The sequence below is a fragment of the Egretta garzetta genome, unplaced genomic scaffold (genome assembly GCF_000687185.1).
Source record: "Egretta garzetta isolate BGI_Z169 unplaced genomic scaffold, ASM68718v1 scaffold64, whole genome shotgun sequence".
In the NCBI taxonomy this organism is placed as follows: Eukaryota; Metazoa; Chordata; class Aves; order Pelecaniformes; family Ardeidae; genus Egretta; species Egretta garzetta.
In genome coordinates this window covers 3,797,319-3,823,411 of record NW_009259596.1, presented here as the reverse complement: position 1 = coordinate 3,823,411, position 26,093 = coordinate 3,797,319, and the positions used below count along the sequence as shown (strand labels likewise).

Below are 26,093 nucleotides of genomic sequence, written 5' to 3'. Positions count from 1 at the left end.
GCGGAAGGAGCAGTAACCATTCTTCCCAAAAGAACATCAATTGATGGTAGGAATGCACATGGCATGAAAAACTCATTTTCTGACAACGTTCAAGAACTCTAACTCTCTTTAAAAAAACTAAGGAACTTGAATTGGCCTGATCCAATATTTATTCAATATGTCTACTGAGACGAGGAGATGCTGAAAGGGCAATTAGGCAATCTTATAATTGTCTAATAACTAGAGCGTGTGTGGTAGAGAGCTTCTTACCCATAGCCTGGTGATTCTCTTGGACAAAAAAGGAGAGGATCAGGTGGATGATAGTGAGTCAGCTCATTCTGCTGGGAGCAGATCAATCTAGGCTCTGCTTTCCTTTCCTAAACTTACTTTAAGAAGATAGTAACAAAGTTTCTGGCTTGGTGGATGAAGTGGAAGTTGTTGGTTTGAATCACCTTATTCCCAGGAGGGTACTGGACATAGTAACATCTCTTACTGTCTGTGTAAATGCTCTAAACTGGTAAATGATTAGAAAAACTGAGCACTATTGATTGATACTACTTGCAGAATTTAGCCACATGGTAACATTTGTAAAGAGCTTAATCCAGATGGTATGTGTTAGTCATGATTTCATTATGGCTGCTGGATTGTAGGGGTAAGACTGGTGCAGAATCTGATCAGGTTTAAGCAAGAATCCTTAGCTTTTCAGCTAGGGTCATGAAACATAAAAATAGAAGCAGAATTTTAGGTGTCCTGTAAATTAAAAGTATTTGGATCACAGTCTTTAACTAAGCAGTGATAATAGTTTGTCTGATTTCTTTTAGGTATCCAATTCTTTATTTGGGTCATCTGCATATTAAAAATTAAGCTATTTCCCTAACCACCTGCATTGCATTTTTTTAATTAGAGAATTCTGCTGGAGCTTTAGGGACTCTTTCACTGCTGTAGGTATTTTAAAAAAAAATCTTGTTCTACAGCAAATATGGGATAATAACAAATATATTATTTTGTTAACCCTTAGATACTACAAACTAGTAGTTTGAACCTAAAGCTTTTTCTTGTTCTGATATTTAAACAAAATCTGTTATTGTCTTCAAATGAGTATTTTTATGCTTTATCATATTTTAAAGCTTCTTTCTCTTCTCTTAAATGTAGGATTCGATAGATATTTTCGGAGCCGAACACTTGCTAACAATCGAAGAAATGTATGGTTTGCAGAATTTTGGGAGGAGAACTTTGGATGCAAGTTAGGATCACATGGAAAAAGAAACAGCAATATCAAGAAATGCACAGGTAACTGTGAAAGGAAAATATTATCTGTAAGTTTTTTTATTGGAGTGCAGGAAAGGAACTGCTTTCTTGTCATCACCCTTCTGGCTTCCTTTAGTTCTCTAATACAAATTATTGTGTTGTAAGAAAAGTCTGATGTTTTTTCTTAAACCAGAAGAAAAAAGTCATGGGCAATGATTGAGAAAGTTAGTAGTTAATTTGCACAAATCCAATGATGGTACAGATTTTGTTAAAGACCTGTGGCTGTGGTTCAATTCCATTCATGTTTTCAGTGACCTCCTCTCTCATGCCACCTATGATTGTCAATATGTTTGGGGTTTTTTGGGTTTTTTTTAGTGAACAGGCACATCAAAGTAAATCTCATGTTGTTATCCCTGACGTATACACAGAGAAAATTAAATTTCTGTTTAAACTATTGAAGCCTTGATGATAGGTCAAGTCATGAACTCCTTATTTAGTTTACAAAGTGTGTTTGAGGATGGAATGAAAATCAGATCACTATGTCCTTATTACTTGTCCTCATGTAAAAAGAACAGGATTCCATATCATACTATAAAGCTGAAAGTCTCTATGAAGTTTGAGCAAAACCTCTATGTAACCAGCACTGATGCTCTCAAACCTGCTTGCTCAGGCATCATAGCCAGACACAACTGTCATGACAGCTAATACAGCAGTCGCATCGGTAGCTCTGAGTTTCAGCTCACCTGTGAGATGTTGGCTTTTTGCTGTTCCTTGCAGGGTTTACTACAAGATTCTTACCTTTAGTCTTCTCTTGACTACAGCAGGCTGTTTATGTTACTTTTTGTGTAGACAACTTTTGCCTAATGCAAGGGCTCCCAGTGTCATTTGCTTAATTATTGCCACTACCCCCCACAGCACTGGTGGTGACCACCATCTCTGTGACTAGTGGCAGCAGTAATACTTGATTTTCTGGACTGCATACATAAGTCATCCATGAGCCTTGATTTCCCTGGCAGTGCTTTCTGCACCATCAGTCCTGCACTTCCTGAACCATCAGATTTATTGTATGTGTACGGTGCCATCAATTCAAAGACTTACTGCACTGGGCTTTGCAATGTGCAGATACATCGCAGACAGAAATATGAGAGCCATGCATGCACTCGCTCATTTCAACAGTAACGCCTTGTCCTCTGCCTTTTACCACATGCTCCACACAAAAAAAAGGATGCTATTCAGTTCCTCACCAAGCTAAATGATAGTTCATTACGCTAATCCTTTACTCCTTGTCCTTGATTCATATAGCAGTAAGTCATGGATGGGTAGTTACACATGTCTGGGAAGGGATTATTTTGGTTTTTACTATTTTAAGTGGAGAATAGATGCTTTTTTGAAGTTCTTCAGGTGGAATGAGTGGTGTATGTGCTGTAGTTTGGGAAGCTCTAAATGTTACTACAGATGGTTGTATGACTTGTCTCAGCCTCATCACATCTGTCAAACTGAGTTTCCAAGTGAAAAGTAGTGTATAAAATGCATAGGCTGTATCTTGATAGAGTCAAAGTAATTTGCGATTTGAAATGAATATCCATATATTTTATGAAACAAAATTACGGTATGCTCTCTGTGCCGGAAAACAGGAAGAAAACATATTTCCTGCACCCACAAATTTTACATAGTGTCAAGGGATGGGATTAAGACATGGGCAGTCTCGTATGAAGGTTACACATGCATTTTCACCTGCAGGGGAAAAAAACCCTATGAATTCTTCTGCAATCAAGAGTATGTATGAGTGATAAGACTCTTAACTAAAACCACCTAAAGGTGGCTTATTACAATGGAAAAGACACTTGGACAGCAGCAGGCCTGAAACAAGCTGATGATTCATCATGATTCCTATGCTTATCTAACTCAAATATAAAGGGTTGGATAACAAAAATAACCAAAATATGTTCCTTTTAAGTAAACCTCCTGTGATTTAAGAAGTGCTAGGTGGAGAATGGGGGAATGACACCCCCCAATCTAGACATAGGAAATCACAAACAGCATCTGGACCCACCCCAGTTCATTTGTTATGGCCTCCTGTGCACAAAAGAGAGGCAGCAATGAAATCCTGGCTGGTTCTTCACACCACAGCCCTCAAAGCAGATGAGTCAGTCTACTATGATCTGCTAAAACTTAAAGAGGAGAATATCCCACCCATTAATTTATCTTTCCCTTGAAAAGCCAAAGCTGTTACGTCATGGCTAAGTCTACTCTGAAATAATGGCAGTAAATGAAAGAAATAAATGAACCCCTAAATTTCAGTGAGGATATAGGAGCTGTTAGATTTAATTTTTTATAACTTAATATTGAAGACTTTCATCCTTGGTCTATCCCAGTTCCCAGTTGTTCTTCCAGTGGGTTTTCTCTGAAACTTTATGTATACTTTCTCAGTCCTAAATTTCAGCACAATTCTTAAAAGGAATGTATGCTCATGTCTAGTTCAGGTCTTGAAGGCTGAACTTAAAAAACACAGTTTACCTTGATTTTCCCCTATTTTATCTGGGCATTTCAGATAATAAGATCCTCTTTGTCTTTTGCCGACCAGCCCAATTTGTATATCATGTCAATAGCCCGTGATGGTACACTGAAAGAAATCCAAAAGCTCAAGATACAGGCATAATCTGAAAATCTCCCTCTCCAAAGATATTAAAAGGCAAATTGATAGGTATAAAATTTTCTCAGGCTTGAGATGTGTTTTGTTAGGCATTCCTATTTATCTCAGCTAGGAGGTATTTGAATCTTTTTCTTAGATGACATTTGTAAGTCCCAACAAAAACAAAACTGATATCCCCTTTCTCTGTTTAGTTGAATTACCTGTTCATAGCTTTAAATTTTTACTACCTGCAGTCAGGATGTTACCAATCTAATCCAATTTCAAACATTTTTTTTTCCTATGAAGATACTAGAAAATGCTTTATAGCAAAAAATATTTCTCTCTTTTTCTTTTTCATGTGAAATCAACAGTCTTTTTAACACTGAAAGTCCTGACAGGGATTTTCTCCTCTTCTTCAAGGTTAAGAATTGCAAAAGGGCATAAGCCTTCTTACCTCCTTCTGTTCTTACACTTTAATGATTTTTATAGTCTAATGTTGTAATGGTTTAAACAGTTTATTTAAAGAAAACTGCTATTTTAATACTGTTTAAAAATACTGTTTATTTGTGTTTGCTCTTGCTTCTTATTCCTTACAGAATTTGTGCTTTGGAGATATGTAATATAGTAAATTTATTTTGTGTCTACCTGATCGTTCGCTTTCTGATTTTTGCCAGTTTACAGAAAGCAATTCTTCAACAAAACTTTGAAAAAGTAATTGCTTTGCCATTATTGATTTGCAACTAGCTCTATGTGTTTCTGCATGTGAGTGAACGTTGAACGGATCATCAAGATTAGAATAGTTCATTGAAAAATATTAGGGATTTTTTTCCCCCAACCTTTCTGGAGTTAAAAAAAAAAAATAATCAGTGGTCCATTAACTTAGTAAACTTGAAACAATAATTCAGTGACTGCCCTTAAACTTTCTTAATCAGGGAAGGAGAAAGGCATTTGCAGAGAACACTCGTTTGTCTTACTACAACAAAATGGAAAAGAATGGATTGAAATTTTTGTAGATGTTACAAGAAGCCTTACTTTACATATTTATACAAGGTGCAGGTTTTCTATGTTCAATAAAAAGATTTTTAGTGAGACATGAATCTTTCAGGGATCTTCAACAGCCTTTCTTTAGCACTGGAATCTCTTTGTGGGAATGAGAAGTGAGGAGAAGCTTTTCACTCATCCTTGTGCCCCAGCAGAAAACTATAAAGATGGAGATAGCATTCATCCTTTGATTACATCCATTCTTCAAGAGGAAGGGTTTGCACCATGGTTGCGGGAGATGGCAGAGATGGTATGCCCCTTAATCTACTTTAAATTCAACATCCTGGAGAATTTTCCCATACCCTTAGCTTCCCAGTTGACTCAATGGGTGGGACAACTTTTTCGGTAGCTGAAGATTTAGAAACACTGTGGACTGACCAGATTTATTCCTGGTATTGTTTTGTTCACTCCAGCTCTTGGATGCTGAGCTATTACTTGTCAGTCCCACCTTAAGGTAGGTTTCTAGAATCGTAGAATGTTTTGGGTTGGAAAGGACCTTCAGAGGTCATCTAGTCCAACCCCCCCTACAGTGAGCAGGAACATCTTTAACTAGAACTTGTGTTTCTTAAGGCATGTACAAAAGTATGAATGCAAAGATTTCAAAATGAAACAAAGATATCCCTGAATATTCTCTTAAAAATTGCAGACTTGTGTGTCTGACAATGTGCACCATCACTCTTTCAGAAGACCAAAACACAGTGATAGAAAAAGAAAGCAGCATTATGATGAAGGGAGAAGGGTAAGAATGAAATGAAACATACTCAGACTTGCTCCCATTAACCTCACAGAATGTTAATATTTGATTTAATTCTAACAATTCTGAAGAAGTCTTCTTTATATGTATGTGCATACTCATGTAGATATTTGTGTTTGCATGCATAAGCAGATAGAAATCTAGCATGAAGTAAAGTTTCTTACTGTATCATATTTTAAAGTGTACAATGTTAGCCTCCAATTCAAATCTGATGTAAGAAGATATAGCTCCACTGAGATTTGTTCTGGATTTTCCTCATAGCATTCCTTCAAGGCATGCATTTATCATAGTATTTGCAGTCTTTGAACAGCAAAATGTGTCCCTTTAACAAAACCTCAACAAAAAACGTTGATTAAAAAAGCTCCTTCATGCACATCCCTACTGAAGTAGTCTCTCCCCCTGTTTTGTATGGTTAGCATTTTAATTACTCTGCAAACCTAATCAGCCTTTAACTGCCTATAATGACTGACTGCACTGCTAAAAATATAGATGGAAGATTTTCCAAAAGCATAGAGACCCGTGTAAATTAGTCTAATTTCAATTTGCTCTATCAAACTGAACTATTTGTTTCACTGAAAAAAAATCACAGTGCAATATAATAGACATCACACATACCTAGGAACTTTACAGCTACATTATTTAATTGTTTTCTCTTAACTAACCTCTTTGAAAATACAGTTGCACCTAAAATATTAACAGAAAGAAGTAGATTTATTCATGTGTAGCCACATTCTGAAAAATTTATAGAATGAATTGAAAAGTTCAGTAGTAGAATGTGACTCTTGCAGAGGTACAGTGCGTTGCTATTTAGTTTGAGTAATGGTTCCATTACCATAAAATCACTCCTAAAGTAGGTTTTTGGTTTTTTTCTTGATGAGACATACACAAGGTTAAAAAAATCAGCATACGTGTAGTTGAGACACATGGTGAGTTGTACCACAATTTCCAAAAGGCACTAAGGCTCAGGAGGGACTGGTTTTGAGCACAGAAAGAACTTTATGCTCTCCCTCTTAGTGTGACTTGTGTGTTGTGACCAGTATGTTTAGACGTCAGAGGTAGAAAGGGCAATTCTTATTCTTGCTCTTCTTTTGCTGTTCTTTTCCATTTTCTTGATTCCCATTTGAAAAGTACTTTATAAACATATTGCAGAAGGATTATTGACTTTTTATTTACTTTTATAAAATGTTTATTGCTGTTTTGTGTAAGCACAGTAATTCTATGCAAAAATCACCGTAGTCAGATTTGCAACATGATAGGCAGGAGCCGTGCTGACTGTTAAATCTTTGCTACCCATCACATCAATTGGACACAATAGACTTTGAGAAGTATTTGCCATAGTTTGAGCTGTTTCGTACTCTGCTTTCGACATCATCTCAGAACTATGAAAATTGTACGTCCCAGGTAGCTGTACTGCAGAGGTCCCATTCAGTTTTCTTACAAAGGGCCAGTTCTGTCTCTTATTCCAGAAACAGAAATTCAGAAGACTCAAGTTGAATGGTAGTTCATTCCAGCAACTGCCAATGTGCATAAGTATTATTCAATATGTCTGAGAGCTGTCAAAATTAGGTCCCCTACCTAACATACGCTGCCCATTCACTGATGTGATTTCTTCATTTTACTTGCTGTCATCCATTTTGTTATTTCACCAGTTGTTATTATTTTTAAATTTCTTTATAACATATCCAGTGGATTATCACTTCTCAGTCCTGTTGTCAAAGCTTAGATTCACCTACAAAATGTATCATCTTAAAAAGTTTGTTGTTCTAATATGAAGAAGAAATTGTTGATATACTCCATAGAGGTCTTTGTTTCTCTATAATTTTATTCAAAAATAGGAATTCAAGTCTCGTATTCTATCAGGAAATGTATCAATTTTAGATTTATAATGCTTTACAAAGTTATGAGTCATATTCCACTGCACAATCATTTAAATAGAATATCTTGCCATTTTAGATTTGATATGCTTGCTGCCAAGTTGGAATACTTTTAATACGCATATGTATGTGCACATGTGTGGATGTGTTTGCTAGTAACTTATGAGTCCAGAAATTCTTATTCCAGCTCAGAGGCCCTGCAAGAAAGGCGTATTCTAGTGAATGAATTGTTGCTTTACATACAATTTTGTGTGAGCTCAGGAACTTCGCCTTTTCAAATGTAGCCTCAGAAAAATTGTAACCAATATTACTCATTACGTCAATACTTATGATGTAACTTAGATGTCACACATGTAAGAATGTAATCTGTACACAACCCTTGTTTGTGGGAGACAGTAGTAAGTTACTCTGTCGTTTCCAATACCAGCCCAACCACTTTGGACAGATGCTAGTAGAATGGGCAAGTCAATAGTCGGTGTTGCATGCTGTTCTTCATCAGTTTGAGCTTCTGGTCTGCCACAAACAGACCCTTGCTGTGAACGGGAAGACGTGTTCTGCATAAGCCTGAGTCCTGGATATCCTTCTTCAGGTAGAAAAGATATTTGTTGTTTTCCCTTCTGAGCAAGTTCTTGTAATCTTGCCTTGTGAGAGGACTGGAAGAACTGTTTTAATTTGGTATATATATATGATTTGTGCCATTATTCAGACATTTCAGGTTACAGTGCTTAAACATTTTGTAAGTATACACATTTGGTGTGCCTGCTTGTTACCTGACTAGATATTTCATTAGAATACAAGTAGCACAATAAAAAAAATAGTTTCAGTCTTTAAAAAGGACCATTAGCTGCATAGTTTTCAATGTCCTTGGATGTGGTCAGACAGGCTGATCTGCTCATTGCAACCTCATAGGAGGTTACTCATCTTTCAGAGCTGTTGACCACTGTCCAATCACTCTAGCACTGCTCTGTCAACTAATCTGGTTGAGGACTTTGGAGGTGAAACTTCATTACCCAGATCAACAGCAGGCATGTTAATTTGGTTGAAAATGTTCTTCCATATTCACACGTAGTGGTCCATGATACATTTTTCCTGCTCTGTTACATGGTGGCGGGGAACAAGTGGCCTTTGTGAGGTAGCTTCTTCTCCTGGTGGCCCAGGTGCCCTGAGACCACGACTACGTCATTGAACAGTGCACCTCTGCAGAGCAAAGCAGGTGAGATTTTACTGGAGGTTAGTATGGTCTTTTGAGCTGAAGGACCATAGCTGTATTCCCAGCACTCATCCTACTCTTTGCTTTCCTCTGAAAGTGATTGGTCACATTTGTGGAAGGGAGTTCAGATTGGTCATCTGTAAACAGATGCAGATGCTTTTTAATCTACTGAGTAAAATTTTATTGCAGAAATAGACCCAGCAAAATCAATGGGGCATACATAATGGGCTATAGTATAAATCAGTGTAGAAAAGGAGGTCATAATTTGGCTTTTAATGGATAAGTGTATCCATTAAATGTACCAATTATAGTTCAATATTTCCAGAATATTATTTGTATCCAATATTTGAGATAGGTGTTTTTGTATGGAGGGTTCTTCTGAAAGGTCAGGTAGAAGCACAAGTGTCCCTAGTTTGTGTTAAAATCAGTGTACAGGGGAGGAGAGTTATATTTGTTACATCAAACTTACAGTGGTTTAACTGCATGGCTGGGCATAATGATTTTCACCCAAATTCTAGCTCTGGCCTAGTGCGTGGTCAGGGCTTGCAGGATTGCTCTTGGGTGGAGCTCATGAGATGATAGGTTTTACTTAATTCTTTAACTTCTGTCAGGCCACCTCCACGTGTCTTAGTAAGCTGCTTAGAATCATAGAATCACAGAATGCTTTGGGTTGGAATGGACCTTTAGAGGTCATCTAGTCCAAACCCTCTGCAGCAGGCAGGGACACCTTCAATTAGATCAGGTTGCTCAGAGCCCCGTCCCACCTCACCTTGAAAGTTTCTAGGGATGGGGCCTCCACTACTTCTCTGGGCAACCCGTTTCAGTGTTTCACCACCCTCATTGTAAAAATTTCTTCCTTATACTCAGTCTAAATCTACCCTCCTTTAGCTTAAAACCATTACCCCTTGTCCTGTCACATAAGGCCTTGCTAAAAAGATTTTCCCTGCCTTTCCTGTAGGCTCCCTTTAAGAACTGAAAGGCCACAAATGCTTAGGCTGGTATGATTTACCCTGTGAGGATGCCCATCTTTTTATGGACTGCAAATAAACCTAGCTGACTAATTTGGATGAGTTACCCCCTTTTAGATTGCTCAAGTCAAGTGAAATGAATCCCTTTCCATGGTTGCATGGATCACCACCTTCTCAACAAAACAATCTGCCTTCCCAACTCGTGTAAGATCTTGGCAATGACTCCAGTATTTGCTTATATTAATTATTATTATATTACTTAAATATTTAGAGATAATTTAGCATCCTTACAGGTACTTTCAGAGATAGAAACAAAAGGGAAGGTAATACATGGCAGTCCTCTGTACATAGATTATCAGCAGATATTACTCAGATCTGAATATGTGACTGTTTGCGTATTGATAATACCATAGATTTTCAGGATGCAATATCCTGCTGAGTTACACAAAATGTTTTAAAGGGACTTTTGACAAAGGTTTATATTTCAGGTTTATATTTAAGCTTTGTTTAAAAATGAAATATTTAATTATTCTGGCCAAGATCCTTTTATTCTGTGATGAGAGAATCCCAGGAGACAGACAAATTAAGGCTTTAAAATCTTTGATGAATCTACATAATGTACGTGATCTGTCACTGAGACAAAAGCAGCTGGTGTTGTGATCTCACATGCTACCCTGTGGAAAACAAGTTACTTTCAATTTATTAAAGTGATACTGTGGGATAAGGTGTGCTTCCATTAGTGGTATCTTCATCTGCATCAGTAAGCAATGGCTGATTAGTGTTGTGGGGGTTTTCTACTGTATCTTCAGCATTTACTGAAGTTTTGGCAGCCAGGGATGATCTTGGTTGAATTGTTACTGTCTGAGTTAAAATTCAAGATAGTGAAAGGGAAGGTCTATATACTACATAGACCCCACAAAATAGTAAGACCCAAATGCCTTCAAAAGCTCTGCAGTCATGGGGCAGGTGGTGTGCTGAGGCCATGGTCTACCATGCTGTTCAGCTTTTCCTTGCTTCCTCTCTGTTCTCTACTTTTCCATGTCCTCAGGTATAAACTCTTTTGGCTAAAGATTGCATTTTCCAGACTTTTTTTTTTTTTTTTGAACAGTGTTTTCCTGTTCTATTCTTTCAAGCAAAGAAGAAGAAAAGCAAGTTGGTGTTTGCACATGTCATAAACCTGTTCAGAGGAGTCCAGTGGAATTGAAGTGCCACATAAGCATTGTTCGGTTTAGAAAATAAGGGTACTTTTTCACTCTCACTGTTCGGTTCTGACTGTTCGTAGACTTTTTCCTGAGCCATACTTTTGAAAGCGCAGTTCTTCAGAGACTCTCGGGTAGATCAACAATTATTCTCTTATCTTGAAATGAACAAATCTTTCCCAGCACTTCAAGGTAACATTTGAAATTATGTTGTCTTGTGACTTTTGAAACTACAGCAAACAAGAAACAAATTCATTTTATTCCTTTTAAATTTTGAAAAAGAGCCTGAGACTCTAAAAGTGGCAGTTTTAGGAACATTGTAAGTGTTGGCTCGGAGAGTGATAGAATAAGCTCTGCAATTCACTGAATCTTCTAGCAAGATATATTACATATAAAATCTGAAAATATAACAAACTGTCCATGTGTATAGATTACTGGAATAATTGATGTTTCTTTTTAGCTTTTTGGATAGAAATGTTAGCATCTGCCAAAAGGATATGTCAGAGAAAAGCAATTTGCAAAATTGAATAGTATGACTATGAGACAAAAAGGCTGTCATGTGGTCTGTATCCTATTTAAAAGTATGTAACATTCCTCAAGTTCTAGATAAAACTATCCAGAAAGAAAAATCTACAAGCCCACAAATTAGCCATTGACTTTGTAATTAGTAATTTCAAATAAATAATAAACAGAAGATTACAAATGACCTTCACAGAATTTGGAAAGTGAAAAGAAGTCTAAATTTGCTGTATAAATTGCTCATTATTTACTGATAGATAAAGCACACACATTCAGCAGTTTAGTTCCTGAAACTCACTGCTTTTATATTTTAATTAGGCTGGCTATATATCATTCTAACTTTTCTGGAAAACTAGAGTTGAAATTAAAGAGGAAGGAACTTGCTCATGAACTTTTGACACCTTTGCAGAGGATTTTAGGTGAAATCTATAGTTGGAACAGTGTTTTAAAATGGAGAGAGGAAAAAATAATTAAAGGAAAAAGAATTAATTCACTGTATTAGATCGTACAAGCTTCATGTCAGCTAGCAGAACTGGAAGTGAGTATGCAAAGGTCCTTCACACTTGCAATTTCTGTGTGCAGTGGGATAGCGTGGAATGTAAAGATTGACACCTGACGGCCTGCAGGAAAAAGGCCAAATAAATCTACGTATTCTACTGTAGCTTCTGCAATTCTTTTCAGCAGAACTACCTATGGCCTGGATATCAGCATTCACAGTAAAACTTTCCTGGCATGCTCTGTTAAACATTGTTCCTTTACACAGGCTCTGATAGACCCATACCTTTGCAAGCTGCAATATGAGACTTACGGGTCTGCATAAGATTTGGGTTGAATCTTGGATGAGTATTAAGGTCACTTTCCATTTTACCTGAACTGTTTTCACTAATTCCTCTGTGAAATTATCTTTCATGTAATTTATAATTATAATAAAGGTAACAGGGTTTGGAACACGAGACCAAAGATTTTGCAACTTAGTTGCACACAGATGAAATACAAAGGATGTATAATGGCCAGATCTTCAATGCTGTAAGTGAGTGTTGCTTTATTGACATGAAGAGGTATGAGATTTGAGAGGATATGGCACCCCAAATGAAAGGAGTAACTTGATTTTTGTGTGGAAATCACAGAGAGGTCAGTAATCAAAGGCTGAGTAGGAAAAGAAAAGCTTTAAAGGAATCATCTGATGGGAAGCTACATTGCTTTGCACTTCAGAAGACAAGAGTTTTAGATCTTAAAAGTAGGATGAAAATAAGAGCAGCTTTATCGACAGGTTGCACAGAACCTTGAAATAGAGACAAGAAGTTTGAACAACCCATGAAAAGGGTAACCAACCAAGAATTTGGCCTCAGTGATACTAAATTTTAAAATTCTCTAGTATTGATGAAAGAAAAATTGTATATGGGAGGGAAATGCACTTGTATTACTCCTTGAAATCTCTTTTGGTGTTCTGTTATGTGCTTCTGTTTTCCACAGTTTATCCTTTTTGGTTTTCTCATTTTAGCATGAATCACTTTTCTGAAAAAAAGATTTAAAATTTCTTCCAGCCTCCTTCACTGTGTTATTAAATCATGTTGAGTTTTGCTTTTAAACCCTTTAAGATCAGGGCTATATGTTTACTTTCAATAAACACTGGAACTGGTTGCCCAGAGAGGTAGTGGAGGCCCCATCCCTGGAAACATTCAAGGCCAGGTTGGACGGGGCTCTGAGCAACCTGATCCAGTTAGCGGTGTCCCTGCTCACTGCAGGGGGGTTGGACTAGATGACCTCTAGGGGTCCCTTCCAGCCCAAAACATTCTATGATTCTATGAAACACATGTCACATACATGTGATATTAAAAAAGAAGGAAGTGTGCTTTTGGAATCTGGATGGTGCTTTTACCACCTTCCTTGCCTTTTGATAGTGCTCCTTTTTAAAAAAAAGAAAAAAAAAAATCAACAATCCTATATTAATTTTGTCTTGCTTTATTTATTTATTTTTCTTCTTTTTTAGAAAGGTGTATCCTAGAATATTTTGGTTGTGATTACAAAGGTGCTCATCTGTAGTCCTGTCTGGAATTGGATCTGGTGCACTCTTCTAGATAAAACCCAACATCTTTTCTTTTCTTGGGGTTCTCTGCTTGCTGTTCATGTTGGTCATTTACAGTATCTCTGGCTGATGCTTCATTATGATATTCACCAGCTTGAAATGTGGCTATCTGAAATTTCAGATGTTTATGTTTTCTGCTTCTTCAGGCATTTAATTTCCCTTGCTGCTGTTGTGCCTAAGTGGCCAAAACCATCATCCTCTCACTCTTTCTGATCACTCAGGGAGTTCAGTTCTGTGACACTTGTTGATAAGGTTAAATTTTAACTTGTTGCCTCGTCTGTTCCTTAGTATGAAGTGTTAATTCTGCACCTGGTCTGATATCATTTGTCATTCCTAGACAGTTCGTTCATGGTGTTCAAGTCCTTAGTAACTCTTTTATAAGACCATGTACATTTTGCTGTATCTCAGTACATTAATTCCGTCATTAACCTCTTTCTGACTAAGTTTTTTGTTTTCCAAAGCCCTCCTTTTGTTTTTAAATGGAGTTTTGAATGCTAGTTTAAATTAGTTCTCATTTGAGGGCGACGGACTTAATTACATTATGGTCAAGCGTTTCAGGTGTAATTATGCCTTCAAACAATTTGCTTTGCAGTATTTAGTAATACAGCTCCAGTCCTGCAAGGCAGACTGTATGGGAGCCACTTATGCATCTGTGCAGGACTGCACTGAACTCAGTAGCATTTCACAGCTGAAAGGACTTAAGAATGATTATGGCAACATGCAGCATGTCTTAAATATATTTTCTACCCATGTAAAAATATTCTATAGCCAGATCAACAAAGAAATAGTGATTTTAAATGCTGTACTTTGGCTTCTTATGATACCTCTCTAGAGAGTGGGTGGTTGGTTGAACAACTGCATTATTAATTCTTTTCACTGGTCATATTTTCTGTTCTTCAACTTGGTTTGTGATTCATTTTCTGATCAAAGGCTGATGATATAACCCCATTCCTTGGTTTTTGACATCCACACAAATCTAATCACTGGGGCATTCCATTTAAAAATTTTACTACAGTGCACAGCATGTACATGCGGTGTGTTATGTCTCGGTATGCATTTATTCTCCTGTATAAAATCTCTTTTCCCTCTACCTGAATTCCATTGTTATCCCTATCTGTATGCAAGTCCACAGAGGATTCTTTTGGAGCAAAATATTTTGCCTTCCAATTCCCCTCTCCCCCCTTAATCTTTGTGTTACTGATCTTCAATTCAGCACAGAAACTAAGCGGGAGGTGGAGAAGGGCTGAGGGAGTTTTCAAGAGTCAGAGCAGGCTGCCTGGAGGAAGGGGAGCTGAAGCTGTGGGAGCTGGGACTTGGCGCTGGACCTCTTGGTGTTGACAAGCACTGGCAGGCCACAGGGGAACTGTTCCCAGGCCCCTCTCCCTCATTTCTAGTCTCAGATTACGTATTTAAACTCTTCAGGAAAGCAGAACATTTCCAATGACTGCTGTTACACATTCAGGACCAATTCTGGAAAGCTGGAAAAAATACAATATGGGTCAAAACCTTTATTCTTAATTTATTATTCAGGAAATTCTCTTGAGAAGCAGAACTGCAAAGAAGATCAATCAATCATCTATTTGAAAAGGATTTTTAATTTGTACTGGAATGAAACAAGAGCATTTTAAAATTTAAAGCAAAAGAGAATTAAACCTTATTCTACTTCAATGAAAATACTGTACTGTGTTATCTAACATAAAAATCAAATTTATGGAACCAAAAATTTCAAACTGGTTCAGTCCTAAAATGCAACAATTATATTTGCAACATAGTGCTGATTTTCTGTGTTGTTTTCCCTAGAAACCAAAATTTTAGTGAATAAGTTTTTTAGAAAGTATTTTTGTTGTGACAGAAATACAGTCTCTAATTAAATGTAACTCTGTAACAAAGCCTTTCCATAAGGCTATGGTTTAAAATGAGAAAAAAATGTATGATTTGGGACATGAAAAAATATTTTTTATCAGAGCAGTGTATAATAATTTATTGTGTATGGTATGTATATGAACAGCTACCTGTGCAAATGTTTATCTAGCACACAGTTGATGGATGCAATAATGACAGTGTGTATAAAGGACATGCTGATTATGATGGATCACACAGATAAAAATGTTGACATTGATGTCTAGTAATTTTCCATGTCTCTGGACAACGGATTTATCTTTCTATGGGACTATTTTTCAGAAGAGAATATCTAAGTTATGCATTTCATCTCTTCCTCGAAATCAAACATGTGATTGTAGAAGTAGAATATCATGCAGGAGTTGGGTTTACTCACCACTTAACATTTATGTATTTCCTGAAACCCAGCTATGTCAATACCTACAAGAGGTTGAAACTCTCTGGAGAACACTAATTGGATTCTCTTATAGAACTTTTTTTATTTTACACTTATTTCCAAAAATTGCAGCATGCATAGCTCTTCTCTTACCCTGGCCTATGACCCCATGAAAAAATTATGATAAAAACTTTAACAAGTTACTGCACATGTATCACAGGGACATGTTACTCAGCTTTTTTGAAAGACTAAATTTTAGCAGTATCATGACATTAACGATGAAGTAGATCTGGTTTATGACAAGTTCTTGTTCAAGAAAACTTGTTTTCTTTGTTTTTGACTCAAAGTACATTGATAATTGTAGAAATCTTACCTTTAACACAAGCTTTTTTTTGTTCAGATGATTCCTTAATATTCTTCCTTATTTGTGGGGACTGTTGTCTTGTTCTGACATTTATAAAACCCAAGGCCCTCTTACTGATGGATAAACTGTTCTTGGCCAGGCGTTAGAGCAGCGCTCTCTCCTCTTTAGTATTCATGCCACACAACAGGAAAATTCTTGGTTATTCATGAGCCACCCAGGGTAAGAATGCACTCAGCTACATGGACACAGATTTCATCTCAGCTGTGAAATTATGTCAGCTGGCAGGCTCTGGTGGAGAGGAAGCATCAAGCAACTGTGAAGGCTGAACAGTCTTCAGGGCTCCAAGCAAAACAAAGTCTCCAGTTAGATCAGTGGATATTTTACATTTTGTTAGGCCATGGGCAAACTTTGAGATTTCCTATTTCAAAAGTGTATACATACACTAAGGTTTCATTGCCACTTCAGTTATTGATAATTCAGATATAAAAATTTCTCCACAATTAGAACTGATTGCTAATTCAAATATAGACACATTGGTAGTATTTTAGGGTGTGATTTTGATTCTTAGTGTGATTGCTTGTGAATAGAATTATGCTATACAAACCCAGGTCCATTGCCCATTCCTACCCGCTAAAAAAGAGAGAAAAAATGAGAGGAAATGTTACTTTTATCGTGCCTCAAATAATGTGTTGCCTACCTGCTTGATTGCTTATCTGTTGCATGCAGTAGTATATTAATTTTAACTGTAGTACATTCAGGCTCTGGAACGGGCTTTCAGGCTCTGGAATGGGCTGCCCAGGGAGGTGGTCGAGTCCCCATCCCTGGAGGTATTTAAAAGAAGGGTAGATGAGGTGCTTAGGGACATGGTTTAGTTGTAGGATGGCAGTGTTAGGTTAATGGTTGGACTCGATGTTCTTAAAGGTCTTTTCCAACCTAGATGATTCTATGATTCTATAATTGTCAGTAGATCTGTGCTACCCCTTAAAAAACTTTTACACCTGTAAATCCTGTCTGGCCTATCTTCTTCTACTTCCTTTGGGCTATGTCACTTACATAAATTGAGCTTCATGAGGTGATTCTCAAATTAATTTAATCTTTTAAAGGTTAAATATTGTAATTAGAATTCAATTGTGAGGAAACCTCGCATGGAGGTATCAGCCTGAGCCTGGTGAGGCTGTGTATCATACTGCATGCTTCCTAGCATTGCGCTATGATACTTTCAGCTTTGGTGAGTGGATCTCTCCCTGATATTCCCTTGACTGCAGTGTGTTGCTCTATGCTACAGCAAATCATTCTAATCGCAAGGGGAAAGCCGTAATGTTTCAAACTTACCTTTGGTAGTTTGTTAAAAATGCCCATTCAGAGAATGCAGGATGTACAATTTATAATTCAGGTGTTGAACTTTTCCTTTCTGAGGTGTGAGAGGTTGGGTACAAGCTCATAGAAGTCTGGCTCTGTGGCAGTCGAAGATGTGTACAGGACAGAAATGCAGACAATTCTGGCAACGAAGGAGGAACCCCAAACAATGGCCGAGGCTGATGCCCGAAGCAGAAAATGCTAATTTATCTCAACTGTAAAATATGGAGTGGTTGGACCCTAGAACAGATGGGAAGAATTATAGTGTTATATGCTTTTCACTGTAAGGAAGAGAGAAAGGAATGAATTTTATTTTTATATTGCCTTCTCATTTAATGGTTTTACTTCTCTGTTATTAGCTTCTTTTCTTCACCTTCTGCTCTCATCATAATCCATTCCTCCTCCTTCTCATTTAATTTGATGTGTAGAGTTTATTGAACTATGTCAAATCACTCTGTAGAAGCAACTTTTGGATTAGCCCATGTTTGTTAGGTCTTATAGGCAGGGCATAATAATTAGGTGCATTCAGGTGGGCTTGAAAAGGAACAAATAACGTGAGTTTTCACAGCAACTATTCAGCGTGACAGTCCTACAAGTATGAATTGTTTTGACTGTTCTCACTTACAGATACCAGTAGTCTTTTTTTGTGGCAACTGATCCCCAGTTGAGACTTGTTCGCCTTTACAGCTTGAATGCATGACTTGTTGCCATTAGCACTGTAAGGGTGTTTAAAATTGACTTGCAATTTTGTTTCACCTACATGGTGACTCAGTGGTAGAATGCATTAATAAAAGTTTAGAAATAATAATGGTATTTACCCTTGGATTTAGCAGACTTTGAGGATGTACCTTAACAGTGTCACAGAACTAGTGCAGGTTCACACAAGAATAGATTTATTTCTTATGCGCTGTTAAATTTCCCGTGGAATGCTGAGTGCATTAGGATCCATGGTAACCGTGCCTGCTGCAGAGTGGTATTACTTTGCTGTTGATAATGCAAGTCCATCTAATTAGCACCAAATGTCAGGGTACTAAGAGGAGCAGGTGGCACCATTTGTATCTGAAGTAAATACAAACACAGTATTTATGTGCAAAATAAAGCCTTTTGTAAAGTCTGTTATAGCTGGTTTGTCTGATGAATAGGAACAGAGAGAGAGAAGATAATTATAAACTGTGACCCATGAATGGAATTGGTAATTTCAACTCCAGGTTGAACCAAATGCTATTGATAGGAAATATTTTGGGCTTGAGACCTTAAGGAAATATGATGTGTTACCTTTGGAATAGAGACTATAATTTTTGGTATTTGGAAAGTCCATTGTTCATTCTAGGTTCATTTTAAAATTTGTTAGGAATAATGACAATTGTGAACAAGAAGGTGGAGAATTTTAATAACCTTGATTTTCATGAAATATTAGGGACTGTGAGCAAGATCTCCTAAGCAGTGTCTTTAGGTGGACTTTAAGGACCTAAACCTCTGAATGACACAAAATCTACCTAATGATGGCGTGAATGGGTCTGAAGAGAAAAGAAACTGCTAGTGCTCTGCCCAAGGTGGGCAGAATCACTCTGTCTAGATGTCTTTAGGTCTTATAAAGACAGACAAATACCTCCAGAAATCTAACAAAAATAATTGCCTGGAGGTGCTTTACACAGCTGTCAAATGAGGAATACATGTTCAGGATGGATGCAACTTACGAGTCCCAGTAAAAATGTAAGTGTAATCCATCTTTATGGAACGAACTGTTGCAAGGACAGAGACCAGGGGTAAGATTGCAGATGCATTTTCTGGGGCGGGGGGTGAGGGAATACTCTTTCTCACTTGCTAGGTGTCAGTTTCGGCCAGGATTCTGCGATCTCTTGTGTCTCATACCTGCTCCTGTTGTAGACATCTGGGTGCCCAAGGTGGAGGACCCCCACAGTGCATCCAGAATACCAGGCTGCAGCACGGAGCTAAATTGGTGCTTCGACACCACCTTTATACCTCCATGGAGATTTAGAAGATAAATGGCTAAAGGCATGGGGGCCTTTACGTGGGACATCTCCATTTGTGCAAATTTCACTTCTGATGACCACATTGACAATCTGGACTGCAAACGCAAAGCTTCATTTCCATGCTATATCAGTTGTCTTAACCTTCTCATACACAAATATTCACTAAAATTAACTATACCCTCTATATTACAATTTTAAGGTTTTCTCTGAAATTGCATAGTTAATCTAGCAACTGATATATAAATAAGATTTGCAATTCCATCTATAATATGAAGATACTGTACTTTTTCCAATATTAAATTTAATTAAAAATATGTTCTATCTATTAGCACATTATTAAATGTCTTTTATTCGCTTCCATTTATAAATGAAATAAGTCATCTTTTTGCTTTTTTTTTTAAGGGCAATTTGATTTTGAGAGAGAAAGAGAGACTGTGATGAATATTTTTAATGTATTTTTTGAAAAGCCCAGTGTCTGCAACATATAGTAGCAAATTTTAAGGAAGGATAATTTTAAGAAGCTGAACTTTTAAGGAGAGATAATTAAGTAAAATTAGTATCTAGCAGGTCTGGAAGTACAGAACATATTGTACAGGGAAAAAAATAAATAAACCTCCAGATGAAAAGAACACCCAAACATATCCAAAAAAGATTAAGAGACTAGGGTAAGTAATAAAGAAGGAATATAAAAAGCAACCTTTCCAAAAATAATAACATACTCCTCTTTACAGTCATATAGGAGCACAAAACAGCCAAGCAGCTTAAGGGGAAAAAATGTAACTGGGCTTAAAAAAGCAAGTAAAGCTATTTTTTTTTTAATGATAAAAGTTCTCATCATAAACCAAATATTTAAATTCAAAGCAATTTTAAAAAGCCATTGGCTGCTTAAAATAATACGCAGCAAAATAACCTTCAGCACAAAATATCAATTTGTTTAAGAGGAAAATAAGTACAACTGATTTTTTTGTATCAGCCTAGCCCATTCCAATAGTGTAGTTGTCGTCCTCACCTCACTTGCAGGGTAGATGGCACTAATGGATGATGTTCTTGGACTGCTCTGGTGCAGTTAGGGAGAGAGAGAGGTGTTGTAGGTCATGAGCTTTGTTCTCGTTTTTGCTACTTTGGAAAGGCATCAACTGCAGCTGGCTTAAATTTCTCATGGCATCTCCAGTGTGCTGATACAAGCAATGCTTCAAGTGACAGTCCCCATCTCCCCCAGTACCTTCAAATGTTTCTGAGTCAAGGGAAACCCTGCTTCTTTGAGAGTGAAGATACCAGTCACTGACAGCAGCTTGCCTCTTTTGGAGAAGGCATTTCCTGGTGCTTGCAAAACAAGGCAATTCTATTTGCACAAGGTAAATGTCTTATGTCCTTGGAAAAAGGAGCTTCTGCTCCTACTGGAGTCCAACTCTGAGGCTGCCTGAAGTCACTTGCAACAGAAAAGTGTTGATCAAATCATCTGAACAGCAATGCCCTTCTTGCTTCAGAAAAACAGGGATTTCCAACCTGTTTTGCCCTGCAGCACTCTTGGAAACTTAAAAAGTGTAGGTGATTGCTCTTTAGGCAAGACTGCTGCTGTGGCTGGGTTCATGTGGTCAGTCTTAATGTGGCTGTCCTGTCCCTCTACCCCTGAAGAGGTCAATGACATGTTGATTTTCAAAATAATAAGCACAAGTCATGCAACTGTGTACTAATTGCACATAGGCCAGATCAATCACTATAAATAACTTTGATAAGTGGTGCCTGTTGTACCATTTATCACTCACTTTATTATATGTGTACATGCACCAAATGTTAAAAAAAAAATAAAATGCTATGGCTGGGCCATGGCAGGAAAGCAGCCTGTTGGCAATGCTTGGGCTGCTACAGTACTGGTATCAGGGGACCGGCAGGGAAGGGGGGAAAATTTCCCTTTCCCTTGGGACAACTGAGCATGGTTATGGGGCAGAGGACTCTGGCAGCTGAGGTAGGATAGATGGGGAGTGATAAATGCCACAAGTGGGGATGCTGCTGCAAAAGTGCAGGCTGAGAGACTCCTGAGGGGGCTTGTGGAAACCTCCCTGCAGGAAAGGGGATCTTGCTGGGGATCCTGAGCAGACCAGAGTGAATTTGCTGTTGTCCAGGAAGCTGCTAAAAATTGCTGACCTAGAAAAAAAGAATGGAAGAACCTACTCTGTGAGGTACAGTGAATAAGGAGAAGATTTGTTTGCAAACCCTTGTATTTTACTCTGTCTCGCCATATTATGCTTAACTGGACATGTAAAAGTCACTTGTTTTAGTGTGTGTTTTAATAAATCATTGATGCTGCAAGCCATTTTAGTGTCTTTAATCTGGTCACTTTTAAGGGAAGAATACAGTGGTTCCAACTTCAGAGTTATGGCCAGCTGAGAGCCTGTCACAATAATTTTTCAGCCACTTTCTATCCTGTCCTGCTCACTTGCACAAGGGCAAAAAGCAATGGCTTTGCAGAACCTATTAGCCTCTTCTGCACTGCTTTAGTGCACTGCCTAAAGAAATAAAGGAAGCCTTTATGACTCTCGGTATTTATTTGGGTTTTACTGTGCAGAAATATAACCATCAGGCTTTTATATGGATAGGAATAAACTTAACTGTATGCAAAGTCACATAAAGAGTTCTTAGCAGTGTTTAGAGATTCTCATTGATATGTGCCTGTTCTTTGAATCAGATGAATGCAGGCTCTGAATGTTGAAAACGACTAAACTGTAAAAGATAATGACCACTTTTTAGTGCCAGAGGAAATCACTGACCTGTCATCCCTGTGAAAAACCTACAAAAGCGTTTTAGATCGCAGATCCATCAACAATGATGATATTCAAAAGTAAATTGTTTTAGAATATGAAAAAAAAAAAAAATCATCTTATCAACTCCTGAAATCTCAGTCCAAGACTTACAATGTTCACCAAATTTGAGGAAGAGAAGAAAATGCTGGGTCCCAAATCTGTCATTTGTGCTGCTAGCATTTCATGTGCAGACTCTTTGAAGATGTCACAGTGAATTCCAATGTATGAATCTAATAACAGGCATGTCACTTGGTCCCACTATACTGAAAATGAACCTTCTTGCAAAGAAGTCTGAAACAGGCAGTATGTTCAAACTTAGGTACTAGATAGATAAATTTAAAGTTGTTTACAAAAAGGAAGCAGAAATTTCATCCACAGTGCAAGTGAGAGGAATGTCACGTTTATTGAATTGGCATTTTTGTAATCCATCTCCAAAGGGAAGGAGGAGAGAAATTGAGATTGGAACTGTCTCTGCTTAATACGTGCAGTTAACTGTGCTGAAATATTAAGTGCCTGGTAAATTAGTCTTCTTTAAATAAATGCCAAAATTCTTTATTCTTTTAATGACAAGGGTATTTGCATTTGAAGATCCTGTGAATATAACTTAGATACCTAAACTTAACAAGCAGTTCTTACACCTGGGAGCCTGTAATCAGCCAGCTGCTTTCCACTGCAAAGACTATAAGTAGCTTAGATGCTAGTTGTAGGAGGATTGGCTCATGTAAACTGAGGGTAGCAGTTACGTACTCAATGTAGACTGAGGAGACTTCACTAAGCCTTGTTCCTCACAACTGTTTTTTATATAAATCTTGGCTGCTGGTTCTTCTGATAAACAAACCAAGAGGCTTGAAAGTCAAAGAAGGGGAAGCAACTCTGACAAAAGATGGTTTGCTTGGAGAAGGGTCTATTCTGAGCAGACCTGGGCTGAAGGTGGCAAGTTTAGCTGCCTCAGTAAGATACTAAAGTTGAACAGTGGTCAAGGAAGATCAGCTTAGGGAAGCAGAATTTCAGGAACAGGTGGTAGAATTGTTCCCAAACTCTCATCGCTGAGAGGGATGCACCAGTTAATAACTGGGATCAAAACTGAGTCAGTTGACTGTGAAGTCCTGGGAATATTTATAATATTTTATATTTACTATTTTTAAAATGTGATTTCCTATTCTTAATTAAGTATCTAATATTTTCCTTTGCTAAATGAAAGCTTAGCCATAGCTACTTATACAAATGATCTTTAGCACTGAGCCCTTTCCTGCTCAAGGAACAGCACAAGTTTTGGACTGCAGCAGTGTGCAAGGCTTGCTCTAGATATGGTTTCTGAGGAGTCTCAGCAGCTGGGGATTATTTTCTCACAAAGCTGTGGGAGTTGGTTTGAAGTCTAATAATGCCAATGGAGAGGAGTTGCCCTGAGTGAATGAGGATAAACAGCACACAGAAGAATACAATTTCTGATCCAGGGTGTAAATCACAGACAACATACATTTCTTTCAATGAATTGAGACCTGTGTCATCCCTGTCATGTCACATATAGATGGCGTTTGGACTTCAAAAGGACTGAGGCAGGCAGGATGACTGGAAGCAATAGATACATTTAACACTTAAACAGGTACTGACAAACATTATGTACCTGTCTTCTGGAAGAAAACTGGAAAAGTTTTAAAGAACATGTAGATTTTAGGGTGTTTTAGAGTAGGTTTTATGTTTTCTAAATAGACCATGAAAGTGTTAATTTTAAAATCCATGAATAAAAAGTGGGAGGGAAGGGGGAAAGAACTCTTCAAAGAAACAAATAATAATAGAAAAGGAAAAAAAAAATTCTTTATATTTAGCCTGTTCAAATGAAAGGACAGGAGAAAAACAGAAAACTGTCCTCAATTTTTAAAGAAGGTACTTAAGTTAGGGATCCAGTTGATAAGTCCTTGCAGAAGGTGGGTCAAATATCAGATGGCTTAAATACTAAAGTAGGTAAAGCAAACAGTAATTAAAGAATAATTGCAACTTAATGTATAGAATGTATTATAAAATAGTGATTATTTCCTTTGTACGTGTATTGGTACGAGAATTTTGCCATAAAGGTGTTCAGTTAATAAGCACTCTTTTACTTTCACCTATTTTCTGTGCATTGTAACTGTCTTTCACGTGGGTGCAATATTTACATAGGATGACTGAAAAATGCGCCACAGCGTAATACCAGTCATTTGTGCCAAGATTCTTTTTCTTACTCTGTTTCCAGAATACTATGTTCTTATTCTGTTATTAAGTTCTGTTACTATGTTCTTATTCTGTTTTATTAATGTTAGTTCCTTCTGGAACTGTGTCTAAAGGGCAAGTGAAGTAATAATTTTCAAACACTTTTTATCTGCTTAGGGGTTTCTATAATCTTCCGCATTCCATTAGCGATAGCCCTCGCAGTCCCTTTTCTTGGAGATAGTACGGCTACCTCTGCAGCTTTGGAAGTGCAGCCCTGTGCACCCATGATTTTCTGCAATACTGCTTGAAAGATGGAAGCATTGAGCTGGATGACAGCTAATGAACTGAGTGTTCAATAGTTCATCACCTTGGTTTTACCAGAAATCATTTAGCAACAAATTTAAAATAATTGCCTTTGGTAGAATGAGTTCACTTGCCTTTTCTGATAGAAGAGTTGACACTGGTCAGAACAGCAACTCCTACTGGAAGGGGCAAATCTAACCTTTGTGTCGCAAAGGGTTCTGTGGAAAAAACTGGCTCTATTGTGGATGAATTCATGCTGAATGCTGCTCATCGCTGCAGCTTTGGCCTTGCTGAGGAGTCAAAGAGGTCTGTTCTTCAGCTGTTGTGAGTTACTACTGATCATTGAATTTGTTGTTTGTCAAGGATTTAAACATGTGCCTGTCATTGTAAGACTGTGAGGAGTCCTTCACAGCTTATCAATGCTTGAGTGTTCCATCTCAGGTCAGCAGGAAAATAGGATTTTGGTGCAACGCTGAGTGCCTACGTCTGAAGGAAGTAAACACAACATTGTGAATGTATGCTTGTTAGAATCTCCTTAAGACTTTCATTTTTCTAGATAAGAGGTTTCACAAACCATTATGTGCGTGTTCCCCAGACCACGTGAATCTCCTGTGTGTATCCATTTGGAAACAGAGATTGCAGCTGGGAGCGTTTTCCTGCACTACAGCAGTCTGCTGCCAGCTCCCAGTTCTGCTTGTGAGCAGGGGCTGGGCTCTTGCTAGTGCCTGCCTATCAAGAGAGGGAGAGGGCAGGCAGAGGTGAATGGGTACTGTGGATTAGCGTTGTTCCAATCACCAAAATATCCACAGTGGCTTCAGACAGGAGTGTGTGAGGAAAGGGTGATATTATATTAAAATCCAGAAATATTTTCTTTGAGGTTGCTGTCACACTTCTCTAGGGGAATGAGTTTCTAGTTGCCTGTTGCTCCCATTCTTTTCTACTGACAGAACAGCATATCTTACTCAATACCAAGACTGATATGGTTCCTAATGGGACAATATCATAATCTTCTTAACTGAATAAGCAGAGCCTGCATAACTTGTCAGTTTTATGACCACAGCACATCATGAGAGAGCGAAGTAGACTATAGAATTCAGCTCGTACACGATTACAAGAAAATGAGGCAAATGAACTGAAGTTCTGTTGAGGTACCTTAATCAAAATATAAAAATATGATTGCCTTACTACATTTGCCTGACATTGTTCATAATTTTCTTTGGAAAGCAGACGCTGATTTCACACAGTGAATAACCCATGGAAAAAATGTTTTTATTGGAAAGGCTTGGCAAGCCTAGCTAAAACA

The 26,093-nt window shown here is 37.7% G+C and overlaps 1 protein-coding gene across 1 annotated transcript in view; it reads left to right on the top strand.

Moving 5' to 3' along the window:
* Nucleotides 1-26,093, top strand: part of GRM8 (glutamate metabotropic receptor 8) — a 346,306-nt gene that overhangs the window by 151,447 nt on the left and 168,766 nt on the right. The window contains exons 4-5 of the mRNA XM_035893702.1: nt 1-46; nt 1,132-1,269. The exon at nt 1-46 is cut by the window's left edge and continues 97 nt beyond it. Coding sequence (XP_035749595.1) covers nt 1-46; nt 1,132-1,269 — 184 coding nt within the window. The remainder of the gene's footprint in view (nt 47-1,131; nt 1,270-26,093) is intronic.